At 37.9% G+C, this 13,498-nt stretch overlaps 1 protein-coding gene across 3 annotated transcripts in view; it reads left to right on the plus strand.

The window, feature by feature from the left end:
• The window catches only part of CAPS2 (calcyphosine 2), a 52,496-nt gene that overhangs the window by 14,545 nt on the left and 24,453 nt on the right, over window positions 1-13,498 (plus strand). For all 3 annotated transcript variants that reach the window (XM_046646525.1, XM_046646526.1, XM_046646527.1), the window contains 2 exons: window positions 8,849-8,971; window positions 11,778-11,845. In XM_046646525.1, the coding sequence (XP_046502481.1) occupies window positions 8,849-8,971; window positions 11,778-11,845 (191 nt within the window). The remainder of the gene's footprint in view (window positions 1-8,848; window positions 8,972-11,777; window positions 11,846-13,498) is intronic.

The raw sequence follows: 13,498 nt of genomic DNA on the forward strand, positions 1-13,498 counted from the left end.
AGAAACAAGCCGAAACAAAATAAAATGCTTTTGAAAGTTTCTTCCAACCTACAGCATAATATAGACAGCCCTGGTTGTTCAGTGGTTAAGACCTGGTGCTCTTACCGCTGCGGCCTGGGTTCATGTCCCAGTCAGGGCATCGCACAACCCATCTGTCGGGTTGTTGTATTGTGGCGGCTGTGTTACTGTGATGCGGAAAGCTCTGCCACCAGGATTTCAAATACTGGCAAGGTCACCCATAGTGGACAGGTTTCAGCAGCGCTTCCAGACTAAGATAGACTAAGAAGGAGGACATGGCCACCCACTTCCAAAAAAATTGGCCATAAAGCCCATGAATAGCAGCGCAGTGTTGTCTGATAGAGCCCTGAAAGATGAGAGGACCAGGCAGGGTTCCACTCTGCTGTCCAGGGTCGCTAGGAGTCAGAATCCACTGACAACACTAACAACAGATGCATAATGCAGAGCTTGGCTTATACTTAAACATATCAATCTGTTTAACATACCTTATATAATGCTAAACATCTTTTTGGTGCTTGTTAGATCACTATTTAGGGAAAACAAATATATTAGTGGGTAAATAAAATTATAAGGTATCTTCATAAATTCATTTCCCAGTAGTAAACGTGTACTTAAGATTCACTGTTGATTTGCTGAGTAAATATTTATCAAGTGCTCACGATGCATGGTCTTGTTCTGGCACCAGGGATACTGCAATATAAATGTCAGACCAGGTTCCTGCCCTCATGGAACTTATAGCAGGAAGCCAGGCAACACATCTTAAACATATGTATCATAAAATTCATGTAGAAATTCAAAAGTCGTGAAGACAGAGCAGAGTATGAAGATGGAGTGTGACCTTTTAAGGAAGATCTGATGTAAGAACAAGCCTTTGGGAAAAAAGCTATTGAAACCTATTAAATTTATTTATTTATTTGATAACATTGATTTATAACATTATGTAAATTTCAGGTGTACATCATTACATATTTTGTTTTCTGTGTAGGTTACGTCATGTTCACCACCCAAAGACCAATCACAATCCATCACCGCACACATGTGCCTAATCAGCCTTTCTCCTCTTCCCTCCCCCTGCCCCTCTGGTAACTACCAGTCCAATCTCTGTTTCCCTGTGTTTGTTTGTTTGTTGTTTTTATCTTCTGTTTATGAGTGAGATGATATGGAATTTGACTTTCTCCCTCTGACATTTAACTTAGCATAGTACTCTCAAGGTTCATCCATATTGTCGTAAATGGCCAGATTTCATCATTTCTTTTGGCTGAGTAGTATTCTATTGTGTATATATACCACATCTTCTTTATCCATTTGTCCATGATGGGCACCTAGGTTGCTGCCAAGTCTTAGCTACTGTGAATAATGCTACGATGAACATAGGGGTGCATGTATCTTTATGCATTCATGTTTTCATGTTCTTTGACTAAATATCCAGCAGTGGAATAGCTGGATTATATGCTAGATCTATTCTTAATTCTTTGAGGAATCTCCATAAGGTTTTCCATGGTGGCTGTACCAGTTTGCACTCCCACCAGCAGTGTATGAGGGTTCTCTCTACATCCTCTCCAACACTTATTGTTTCCTGTCTTGTTAATTATAGCCATTCTGATGGGAGTGAGGTGATATCTCATTGTAGTTTTGATTAGCATTTCTCTGATAGCTAATGAGTTGAGCATCTTTTCATGTGCCTGTTGGCCATCTGTATATCTTCTTTGGAGAAATGTCTATTGAGATCTTTTGTCCATTTTTTAATGGGGTTATTAGTTTTTTTCTTCTTGAGATGTATGAGTTCTTCGTATATTTTGGATAGTAACCCCTTATCAGATATATGGTTTGCAAATATCTTCTCCAAATTGTTCGGTTATCTTTTCGTTTTGTTGATGGTTTTCTTTGCTGTGCAGAAGTTTTTTAGTTTGATGTAGACCCATTTGTTTATTTTTTCTATTATTTCCCTTGCCCAGCCAGACATGGTACTTGAAAATATGCTGCTAAGACCGATGTCGAAGAGTGTACTGCCTATGTTTTCTTCCAGAAGTTTAATGGTTCTGGGTCTTGCATTCAAGTCTTTAATCCATTTTGAGTTGATTTTTGTGCATGGTGTAAGATAATGGTCTGCTTTCATTGTTTTGCATGTGGCTGTCCAGTTCTCTCAACACCATTTATTGAAGAGAGTTTCCTTTCTCCATTGTATCTTTTCAGCTCCCTTGTCAAAAATTAGCTGAACATAGATGTGTGGGTTTATTTCTGGGCTCTTGATTCTGTTCCATTGATCTGTGTGTCTGTTTTTGTGCCAGTACTATGCTGTTTTGGTTACTATGGCTTTGTAGTAGATTTTGAGAGCAGGTAGTGTGATACCTCTAGCTTTGTTCTTTTTTCTTAGGATTCCATTAGCTATTCAGGGTCTTTTGTTGTTCCATATAAATTTTAGGATTCTTTGTTCTATTTCTGTGAAAAATGTTGTTGAGACTTTGATAGAGATGGCAATGAATCTGTAGATTGTCTTAGGAAGTGTGGACATTTTAACTATGTTGAATCCAAAAGCATGGAATATCTTTTCATTTCTTTGTGTCTTCTTTAATTTCTTTTAACAATGTTTTATAGTTTTCAGTGTACAGATCTTTCACCTCTTTGGTTAATCTTATTCCTAGGTATTTTTTCTTTTTGTTGCAATTGTAAGTGGGATTTTATTCTTAATTTCTCTTTCTGCTACTTTGTTAGTGTATAGAAACACAACTGAATTTTGTATGTTGACTTTGTGTCCTGCAACTTGACCATATTAATTTATTATTTCTAAAAGATTTTTAGTGGATTCTTTAGGGTTTTCTGTATATAAAATCATGTCATCTGCAAATATTGACAGTTTCACTTCTTCCTTTCCAATTTGGATCCCTTTTATTTGTTTTTCTTGACTGATAGCTTTGGCTAAGACTTCCAATACTATGTTAAATAAGAGTGGTGAAAGTGGGCATGCTTATCTGGTTCCTGTTCTTAGAGGGATAGCTTTCAGTTTTTCTCCATTGAGAATGATACTTGCAATGGGTTTGTCACATGTGGCCTTTATTATGTTGAGGTACTTTCCTTTTATTCCTATTTTATTCAGAGTTTTTATCATAAATGGATGCTGTATCTTGTCGAATGCTTTTTCTGTGTCTATTGAGATGATCATGTGATTTTTATTCTTCATTTTGTTAATGTAGTGTATCACATTGATTTGTGGATATTGAACCATCCCTGCATCCCTGGAATAAATCCCACTTGATCATGGTGTATGAGCTTTTTGATGTATTGTTGTATTTGGTTTGCTAGTATTTAGTGGAGGATTTTTGCATTGATGTTCATCAGTGATATTGGCCTGTAATTTTCTTTTGTTGCATTGTCCTTGTCTGGTTTTGGTATCAGGTTGATGTTGGCTTCGTAGAAGGAGTTAGGAAGCCTCCTCTCCTCTTCAATTTTTTGCAACAGATTGAGAAGGATAGATATTAAGTCTTCTTTGAATGTTTGGTAGAATTCACCAGGGAAGCTGTCTGGTCCTGGACTTTCAGTTTGGGGGAGGTTTTTGATTACTGTTTTGATCTCCTTACTGGTGAGTTGTCTATTCAACTTCTCGATTTCTTCTTGATTCAGTTTTGGCAGGTTGTATGTTTCTAAGAATTTATCCATTTCTTCTAGATTATCCAATTTGTTGGAATATAGCTTTTGATAGTATTCTGATATGATCATATGTATTTCTGAGGTGTCCATTGTAATTTCTCCTCTTTCATTTCTGATTTTATTTATTTGAGCCATCTCTCCTTTTTTCTTGGGGACTCTATCTAAAGGTTTGTCAATTCTGTTTATCTTTTCAGAGAACCAGCTCTTGGTTTCATTAATTTTTTCTATTGTATTTTTAGTCTCCATTTCATTTATTTCTGCTCTGATTTTTATTATTTTTTTCCTTCTACTTATTTTGGGCTTGGTTCTTTTTCCAGTTCCTTTAGGTGCACTGTTAGATTATTTGGGATTTTTCTTGTTTGTTGAGATAGGTCTGAATTGCTATAAACTTCCCTCTTAGAACTGCTTTTGCTGTATCCCATAGATTTTGGCATGTCATATTTTCATTTTCATTTGTCTCCAGGTATTTTTTGATTTATTCTTTGATTTCTTCATTGACCCAATTGTTGTTCAGTACCATTTTGTTTAATCTCAACATTTTTGTGGATTTTCCAGTTTTCTTCCTGTAGTTGATTTCTAGTTTCATACTTTTGTGGTCAGAAAAGATGCATGGTATTATTTCAATCTTCTTAAATTTGTTGAGACTTGTTTTGTGGCCTAATACGTGACCGATCCTGGAGAATGTTCCATGTGCATTAAAAAAGAATGTGTATTGTTTTTGGATGGAATGTTCTATATATATCTACCAAGTCCATCTGGTCTAGTGTGTCATTTAAGCCCAATGTTTCCTTATTGATCTTCTGTTGGATATCTATCCATTAGTGTAAGTGGAGTGTTAAAGTCCCCTACTATTATTGTGTTACTGTATATTTCTCCTTTTATGTCTGTTAATAATTGTTTTATGTATTAAGTTCTCCTATGTTGGGTGCATAGATATTTACAAGTGTTATATCCTCCTGTTGGAATCTTCACTTTATCATTATGTAGTGCTCTTGTCTGTTGTTACAGTTTTTGTTTTAAAGTCTATTTTGTCTCATATAAGTATTACTACCCCAGCTTTATTTCCTTTTCAATTTGTGTGGAGTATCTTTTTCCATCCTTTCACTTTCAGTTTGTGAGTGTCTTTAGGTCTGAAGTGTGTCTCTTGTATACAGCATATATATGGGTCTTGTTTTTTTATCCAATCAGCCAGCCTATGCTTTTTGATTGGAACATTTAGTCCATTGATGTTTAAAGTAGCTATTGATAAATATGTACTTATTGCCATTTTCTTACTTTTTTTCTGGTTGTTTTAGTAGTTCTTCTCTGTTCCTTCCTTTTTCTCTTGCTCTCTTCCCTTCTGGTTTATGGCTTTCTTCAGTGTTATGTTTGGGTTCCTTTCTCTTAATTATTTCTGTATTTATTATAGGTTTCTCGTTTTTGATTATCATGAGGTTCATATATAATAATCTGCATATATAGCAATCTGTATTGAGTTGAAGCTGTCTTTAGTTTGACCTCTTTCTAAAAGCTCTGCTCTTTTACTCCCCTCCTCCAACATTTTATGTTTTTGATACCATATCTAACCTTTTATTTTTTGTGTGTGTATCCATTACCCTCTCATCATTAAAATAGGTAATTTTCATACTTTTGTCTTTTGACCTTCATGTTGTCTTCATAGGTGGTTGATCTGCTACCTTTACTGTATTTTTACCTTTAACAGTGATTTCATTGCCTTTTTTTTTGGATAATTTTTTAAATTCCTACTTGTGGTCTTCTCTTTCCCACTTAAGTCCCTTTGGCATTTCTTATAAGGCTGATTTCTTGGTGATAAACTCCTTTAGTTTTTGCTTGTCTGGGAAACTCTTTATCTCTCCTTCCCTTCTGAGTGATAACCTTTCCAAGTAGAGTATTCTTGGCTGTAGGTTTTTTCCTTTTAACTCTTTAAGTATATCATGCCACTCCCTTCTAACAAGTAGGGTTTTTGCCAGAAGTCCGCTGAGCCTTATGAGGTTTCCTTTGTATGTCACTTGTTGCCCTACTCTCCTGGATTTTAGGATTCTCTCTTTATCTTTAATTTTGGACATTTTAATTATAATGTGTCTTGGTGTAGGCCTCTTTAGGTTTATCTTGTTTGGTGCTCTCTGTGCTTCCTGTACCTGGTTGTTGTTTCCTTCCTTAGGTTAGGAAAGTTTTCAGCTGTTATTTCTTCAGATAGATTCTCTGCCCCTTTGTCTCCCTCTTCTCCTTCTGGGACACCTATAATACAAATGTTAGTGCACTTGATGTAGTCCCAGATTTCCCTTGGACTGTTCTTGTTCTTTTTAATCTTTTTTCTTTTATCTGTTCAGCTTGGGTGATTTCCTCTAGTCTTTCATCCAGCTTGCTGCTCCGTTCTTCTGTATCATTTACTCTGCTATTGAGTCCCTCTAGGGAGTTTTTCATTTCCAGTATTGTATTCTTCATTTCTGACTGATTCTTTTATATGTTCCAGTTCTTTGTTGACATACTCACTTTGTCATCCATTCTTCTCCCAAGATCAGCGAGCATCCTTATGACTTTTTGTTTGAACTCTTTCTCAGGTAGATTGCTTATTTCTGTTTCATTTAGTTCTTTTTCTAGGGTTTTGTCCTGTTCCCTTGCATGTAATGTATTCCTTTGCCTCTTCATTTTGTCTCTTTCTCTGTGCTTATATCTATGTAGTAGGTGGGTCAGCTGTGTCTCCTTATCTTGGAGAAGTGGCCTTATGTAAGAGATGCCTTGCCTTTTGAGGCCCAGCTGTGTGCTTCCCTCCTGTCACCATTCCAACTGTTCCAGGGGTGTCCCCTGTGTGGGCTCCATGTGTCCTTCTCTTGTGGCAGGGCTGCTGTTGCTGCAGGTGGCTAGGGAGGCTAGGCAGGCTAGGCTGTCCCCCTAGCCCACTGGTTGTAATGCTCAGCTATGTGTGGCTGCTATGGTCTTTTCAGTCACTTTATCAGGTGTGGGGAGCCCCAGCACAGTTGGGTGCAAGGTCTAATAGTACGTTCCTGTTTCAGTTTTTCTGTTAAGTGAGTAAGCCCTCAGCATGTCTGGTTGGTAGCTTCAGGGTCTTACAATTGCTGTAGGCCTCTGGCCTGCAAGGCTAATGTCAGCTCCCTCAGTATTGCAGGTGAGTGGGGCCGGCCCCAGGCATGGGAGGACCCAACTGTTTCAGGCTTTGGAATGTGGGCCCAATTCCCTCTGTGGCTGTTTGAGAAACACAGGTCTTCTGCTGCTGATAAGCCCCATGGCCTACAGGTCCACACACACCTTCGACACAGTCCTGGCCTGTGTACACTTCCCGACCCCTTGGAGTGGACCCAGTTGCCCCACTGCAGAGGCCCCCACACCTTCCACCAATGCCCCATACCCTCCACCCTGCCCCACAGGGGCAGACCCACTCACCTGCCAGCAGAGGATCTAGGCACCCAGTCTATGCAGATCAAAGAGTTGCCTGAGGGCTTGCTGTTTTGTGGGGTCTGTCCCTAGGGCAGGCTGCCTGCCCTGGCTGAGCTGGATTAAATCTGTGCACTAGTGGGTGTGGCAGACCCTGGGCTAACAGGCCAGGGGAAGAACTCCAATGGCATCTGCCAGCATGTGTGTTAGCACACCTGTACTAGGTCACAAAATGGCTGCTGCCAATGTTTCAGTCCCTTGAGACTTCTCACATCTCACCGAGAGGCACCCAGACCTTATTCAGTGAATCTCTTTTCACCAAAGGACTGTGCACCTTTCTTTCTGGTGATTTTAGGTTGTTTTCCAAAATGGGTAAATTTGTGTATAGGCCCTTTAGAGCTGACTTTATTCTTCTTGTGTCCAATAGCTTTTCTAGGGCTATTCCCTGTTGTTGTTAACAGCCAGCAAAGCCAGATATTATGAGACTTGTCTCAGTTGTGCTGAATCTGAAGGATGCTTATGCTGTAACGCACCCCTGTTCAGGTCCCCTGCTCCTCCAGGGAAGGCTGAGTACCTTAGGGTTGCTCCTGCCTTGCCGTAAAGGTCCACAGCTCATGAAGGTGGCTTTTTTCTCTCCAGACAGGAATTTCTGCCTCTTCCGCCTCAGTTAGGACTGTCCTTTGTTGTGGGCATTCTTTTTATATCCAGTTTTCAATTCTCTCTCAGTGGCAGTTGTTCCTAGAAAAGTTGTAAGTTGGTTGTGTTCATGGGAGGAGATGAGTTCAGAGTCTACCTACCCTGCCATCTTGACACCAACTACCTGTTAAATTTTTGATAAGTTGCTGTCCTATTGGAGCATTATTTTTTGTTAAGGTACATCTTATATTCAGAGAAAAATTTAGTGTTTATTTCTTTAGGATCCCGAAGGATCCTTTACCTTGTCAAAAGTTCAGAAATAGCAGAAGTAAAACCAGTGAATCACCAAAATAGTAATTAGTAAAACCTTATTGTACACACACCAAAAGATTGTGAAGCAGGAGCACTCAAACCAAGCATGGAAGGAGGTCGGAGGATATTGTTATAAAGCAGCTTATCTAGTGAAGAGGCAGAGACTATTTATTCTTTGCAGTGATTGATTATACTATTAGAATTTTCTTAAACAATATGGAATTGGTTAGTGTTTATCTCATCAATTTTGGGGAACAGTTCAAGTTTTGCTTCTGATTTCCGAGGCATAAACAAGAAGTGACCCAGGTCAAGTTAGTCTTGCAAAACAAGCTGAATGAAGCTTTGCTGTGTGACTAAACTGGTTTTGTCTGCTCAGGAAATTTCAGTGTCGCTGTTTGTGTTTGATTTTAACAACCTCAAAGGATACACCCCGTCTATTAGTACTTTACTTTTGAATTTAATTTTATAAAGGAGTGACAAACCCACATTAATTAACTTTAAAAAGACTCAAAGGACAATAATAGTTATAATATTTGCTACCTTTTATTTAATGCTTACTGTATGTCAGGTACTTTTATAAGTGTTGGACATGTATCATCTCATTTAATCATTTCTTGTGTGTGAAGTAGTTGCTATTATTAATTTCCATTTTATCTATGAGTAAGCTGAAGCCCAGAGAGGGCATCTACCTAGAAAGTGGAAGAGCTGGATTCAAACAGGCAAACTGATTGTTAAAGCCTGTACTCTTAATCCCCATATGTCAGTGGTTATTTAATCCTTCATTTTGTTAAAAACAAATATTCTAAATATATGTATGAGAGTTCACTAGTTGTTTCACATACAGTGTGTCCAAGGTGAAGAAGTCATCATGGGTGACCTCACAACTCTGGATAGGAAGGCCCTTCTCCAGCAGGGTTATGCAGACAACAGGCACAGTGCACAATGGAGCACAAGAAAATCTGATGCTGTAAGTTGTTAGTGATTTTACTTATTTGATAAGCCATTGAGATAATTTTCTCTCCAAGATTTTACAGACCAACAAATGAATTAATAATTGCAATAATTGAATTTGGACTAAGGTGACTATCCATTAATGTGCAAACTGAGTCCTCACTTTTACAACCCATTGGTGTTGGATGTATTTACTGTGGAAAATTGTCTTGAATCTTTAGGAGTTGTTAAAAATGTAGTTTACATTGTTGAAAATGTTAATTGGCTGCTGTTTATATCAGTGGAGTTATTTGGCATCGTCACTCTCCACCCCAAAGAAGTAGGCTGGTTATTTTTTTTGAAAGTCATAAGCTACTAAAACTAGAGAAATTCAGGCCACTTAAGGAAAAGGGTAGGCATAAAGTAATTTTTCTTTAGGAAAAGGGAAGCAAAGATCTAGACTCTCAGTATTAACTTTAAATTGTATATTTTACAAAATCAGATTATTTGATGACTATTGCTTAGGCTACTTCTGGTACAAATAGGTAATTATAATATAATTATAATTTCTGTGATGTCCTGGGATAGGCAGACCAAGCTGCTTGAAGTTGCAGTCCACTGGCCACCCAGACACCCCAAGGTGAGTCATATCTTAGACACACCTGTAATGGATTGATGTAATAGCAGTGTGTGGTGGCTCAAAAGTTGGGAAAACTCTGGTTTATATGGCCTAAATAATAATAAAGCAGTCTGGATTTAGCTAGTCACATTATTGCTATTACTGAGTAGAAATTCAGTATATATTTTATTTGGATAACGATCATCCAGCATCAATACATTCTGAATTGATAGCAGTCTGTAATTAATCTCTGGGTCAGGTGGACTGATTTTCTGTGGATGTCTCAAGTTGCTATAGTTCTTTTACTAAAACCACATACACCTTATTTTCTATGCCTATTATTATATAGATATTTATGCTTAATTGAATAAGGACTATTACCAGGATTATTCTAAAAGTAAAAAAGCTACTTTATAAAGCAAAATTGTGTCTTATTTAAGGCTCATAGGGTATTGTTCTTGGTACAATCCAAAGCCACCTGGGTGTTAGTGGGTTTCTTTTCCTCACAATTACTTATTGTGTCAGGGTGTCTAAACTCACTGTCAAGTGCATGTTACTTTATTGTGGGAGCACTCATCTGTTTTTTTCAAGGAAATGGTTATGTGAGTAAACTTTGCATCTGAAATTAGTACGCGTTTATTTTTTTAATATAAGTGGAAGCTTTTTAGTTTAATTTTTGGCTGCTTAAGTGAACAGCAGAACCAGTGAAACTGTGGTTTTTATATCCATCTTTTCTAGTTTGCTTGTAATTTTTCAGTATTATCAGATCCTTCACATCAGTGTGACTTCTGCTTCTATTCTGCTCGTGTTTACACAGACCTCTAAGTCAGTGAGCCTGAGGGTGGTTCTAACCCTCCCTCCAGACTGTAAGCCACCGTAAATGCCACCCTCAAGGTGGGCTGTCTGCCTGGGCTCGGGGTCTTCATTCAGCTCACCTCTCTTCCTTGCTTCTGGGGTTTACATTGATGTTCTGGCTGATGTGGATATTTTCTCTTTAGAATTTCGTGTTTTAATCAGTGTCCACTTTCTGAATCACCCTTAGGTCTCAAACATACTTACTTGACCTGCAAGTTACACAATTTTTCTAACTTTTTAATTGCTGTTTTAATTTACTACCAACCAACAACCCTTATAAAGTGTCACTGGCTTAGAGAACACAAGATGCAGTTTAATATAGTTATGTATTAAATATGAACTTCATATGGGCATATTTGAATATGTAGCTATACATCTTAAGTTTCTACCAAACAATAAAACTAAATTCAATTATAGGTTAACATTTAAATCATTGTGCCCAACGTGTCCAGGTTTCTTAGGAGTTTCTACCTTTTCTTTCTATTGTTTTAGTCATTCTTATTTGAATTTCGTGTCAGTTTCAAATACAGCACTCTTCCTAAGGCTACAAAGCCTTTATCTTAAGCAGTATCATCTTACTTGATTTCATTCATTAGAGTGATCAATGGGGATGACAGTGATTTACATTCTAAAACTAGAACAGCTTCATTTTGATTTCTTAATTTTTTAAACGTTTTATTATCCTTCAAAAGTAACATTTTAGTGATTATAGTTGGATGATAACCTAATTGGAATTGAATGATTACAAATCTTCCAATTGATATGACCTAAAATGTAGTAAAGATACTTTTGGATGAGTTGGAAAAGCAAAAAATAGTATGAAGACAGTTTAATCAAACCAGTAATTGAGAAAAGTTGATCAAGTATTGTTAATGAATTATATACACAGAAAAGATTATTATCCTTTTAATGGTGGGAGGCCTTTTTGTTTGTTTTTTTAGGTTTGTGCTGTATGTTTGAATGATTCGGATTCAGTTTCAGCATCACCTAATATGAATGGTTTTAGACCGAGTTATCTGTGTCAGCAGTGGGATTCTTCCTGGAGCAGGCTAAGATGACTTTCGCAGGGCATCTCTCGAGGGGAGGGAGGTCATAGTCTCCTCCTCCTTTATTCTGGTTCTGTAAAATGCAAATGCAGTTTGTGGAAATCTCTGAAGATTTCACCTAAATTTAAGTGCATTACGTTTTAGGAAATAAATAGTACTTTTAGATTAAATAATTGGAATTTGAACTTATTAATCATGCATATAGTAATCTATATTTAAGAAGCAAGTATGAAATGTTTAATTTATATTTTAGGGCTCTTGTGTTAACTATTGTATTGTTCTGCTTTGGGGACAATGACATCTTCTATATTTTCTCTTCTTAGGAAATTGTGGCTGCAGAGAAGAAGAAACAGACTGTTGCAGAGCAAGTGATGATAGACCACTTATCCAGGTGAGACTGGTAACTGGGAATACAAATCCATTCAGAAAGTTTTCATTAAATTTCTTTTTTATACATTACACACATATCCTTGGTCAATCAACAAGTGCCTAACTCAGAGGGTCCCAAACTTGCTGTGTTCACTGAACGTGTAGTGTTTTAGTAATTTTTTCATGGCACTCCTAGGCCAATAGAAATACCTAATAGTTATATTTATTAAGTATTTTTGTCTAAACAACTTAATAAGTATTTACTTCCTAACAACTTAATGACAATTTGAAAAAATACACATAAATTGAAAGAAAAATATTTTACTTTTATGTTATTTTGTGTGGTATCCTACAAATATTGGGTATCACTGTTTCCCTCAAAAATTAAAAATATCCTGCAGTGTCCTTGTGAGTTCCCTGTGGCCTTCCAGAGTGACTCGGTAGGCGGTTTGGGAACTGTGGGACTAATTGTCAAGAATTTTAAAAGCTAATCTAAAGTTTCATAGCGCTTAGAAAGCTATATAAAGCTTTAATACCTGCTGTGCTAAATTGCATGACAACATGTAAATATTGTATGGTTTCAGAAGAGGCTGGAATGGTCTAGGAGGTCTTCCAGGAAGAAGTGAGACTAAATTTAGCTTTAAAAAATTACTGTTTAGTTAGGTGGCAGTTAGAAAAAAAGCTATTCTACATGCATGTTTTTCAGTAAATTCTTTGAAATAATTATACTTAAAGTCTTCAATGTGTCTCCTTCCAGTATCTCATGAACTCACTGCGTTTATGTTTCCACCCCCCACCCCCCTAGGCCACCACAGCATCTCTTCCTAAGAAAACTAGTGACATCCATTTTACCAGACTATGGTGATTTCTCAGCCCTCATTTACTTGACCCATCAGCAGCATCTGTCTCAGTTGAAGACTTTCTTCCTTTGAAACACTTTCCTCTTTCCCGCTTGGCTCTCTGTACACCACACTTGGCTGGTGTTCCTTCTGCCTCCTGCTCCTTTCAGTCTCTTCTCCTGCTTCCTCATCTCCTCACCAGTCTTTACACGTGAGTGTACATGAGGGCTTGTTCTCGGACTTTTACATTTACCTCCTAGGTGATCTCATCCAGCACCATGCCTTTAAAATCCGGCTATATGCTCATGCTTTCCTGATCTAAGATTCCAACGTCACATTTTCTAGTCTGAGTTCTTGAAAGTTGTTTCCATTCCCTCTCCCCAGAACCAAATCCTCGTTAGTTTTCCTCTATGGCAACCCCATTCTTAAAGTTATTTAGACCTAAAATCTTGGTGATGCCTTTGATCCCTCTCTTTCTCTCAAATCCTGTATCTAGTTTGTCTGGAAACACTCTTGCCATCAAAATAAATTTGCTCCCTCTGCTACCACCGTCTCTGTACAGACTGCCATGTTCTGTCTCCTGGATTATTTCAGTCACTTTCTAACTGGACTTATTGTGTCTGCATTTGCCCCTCATTGGTCTATTCTCAACCCAGCAGCCAGAGTGAGTCTATTAAAAGGCAGGCAAGGGGCCAGCCCCGTGGCTGAGTGGTTAAGTTTGTGTGCTCTGCTTCGGCAGCCTGGGGTTCATTGGTTCAGATCCTGGGCGTGGACCTGACGCCATCATAAGCCATTCTGTGGTGGCATCCCACATAGAGGAGCTAGAATGACTTACA

Source organism: Equus quagga, chromosome 19 (assembly GCF_021613505.1).
Source record: "Equus quagga isolate Etosha38 chromosome 19, UCLA_HA_Equagga_1.0, whole genome shotgun sequence".
Taxonomy (NCBI): domain Eukaryota; kingdom Metazoa; phylum Chordata; class Mammalia; order Perissodactyla; family Equidae; genus Equus; species Equus quagga.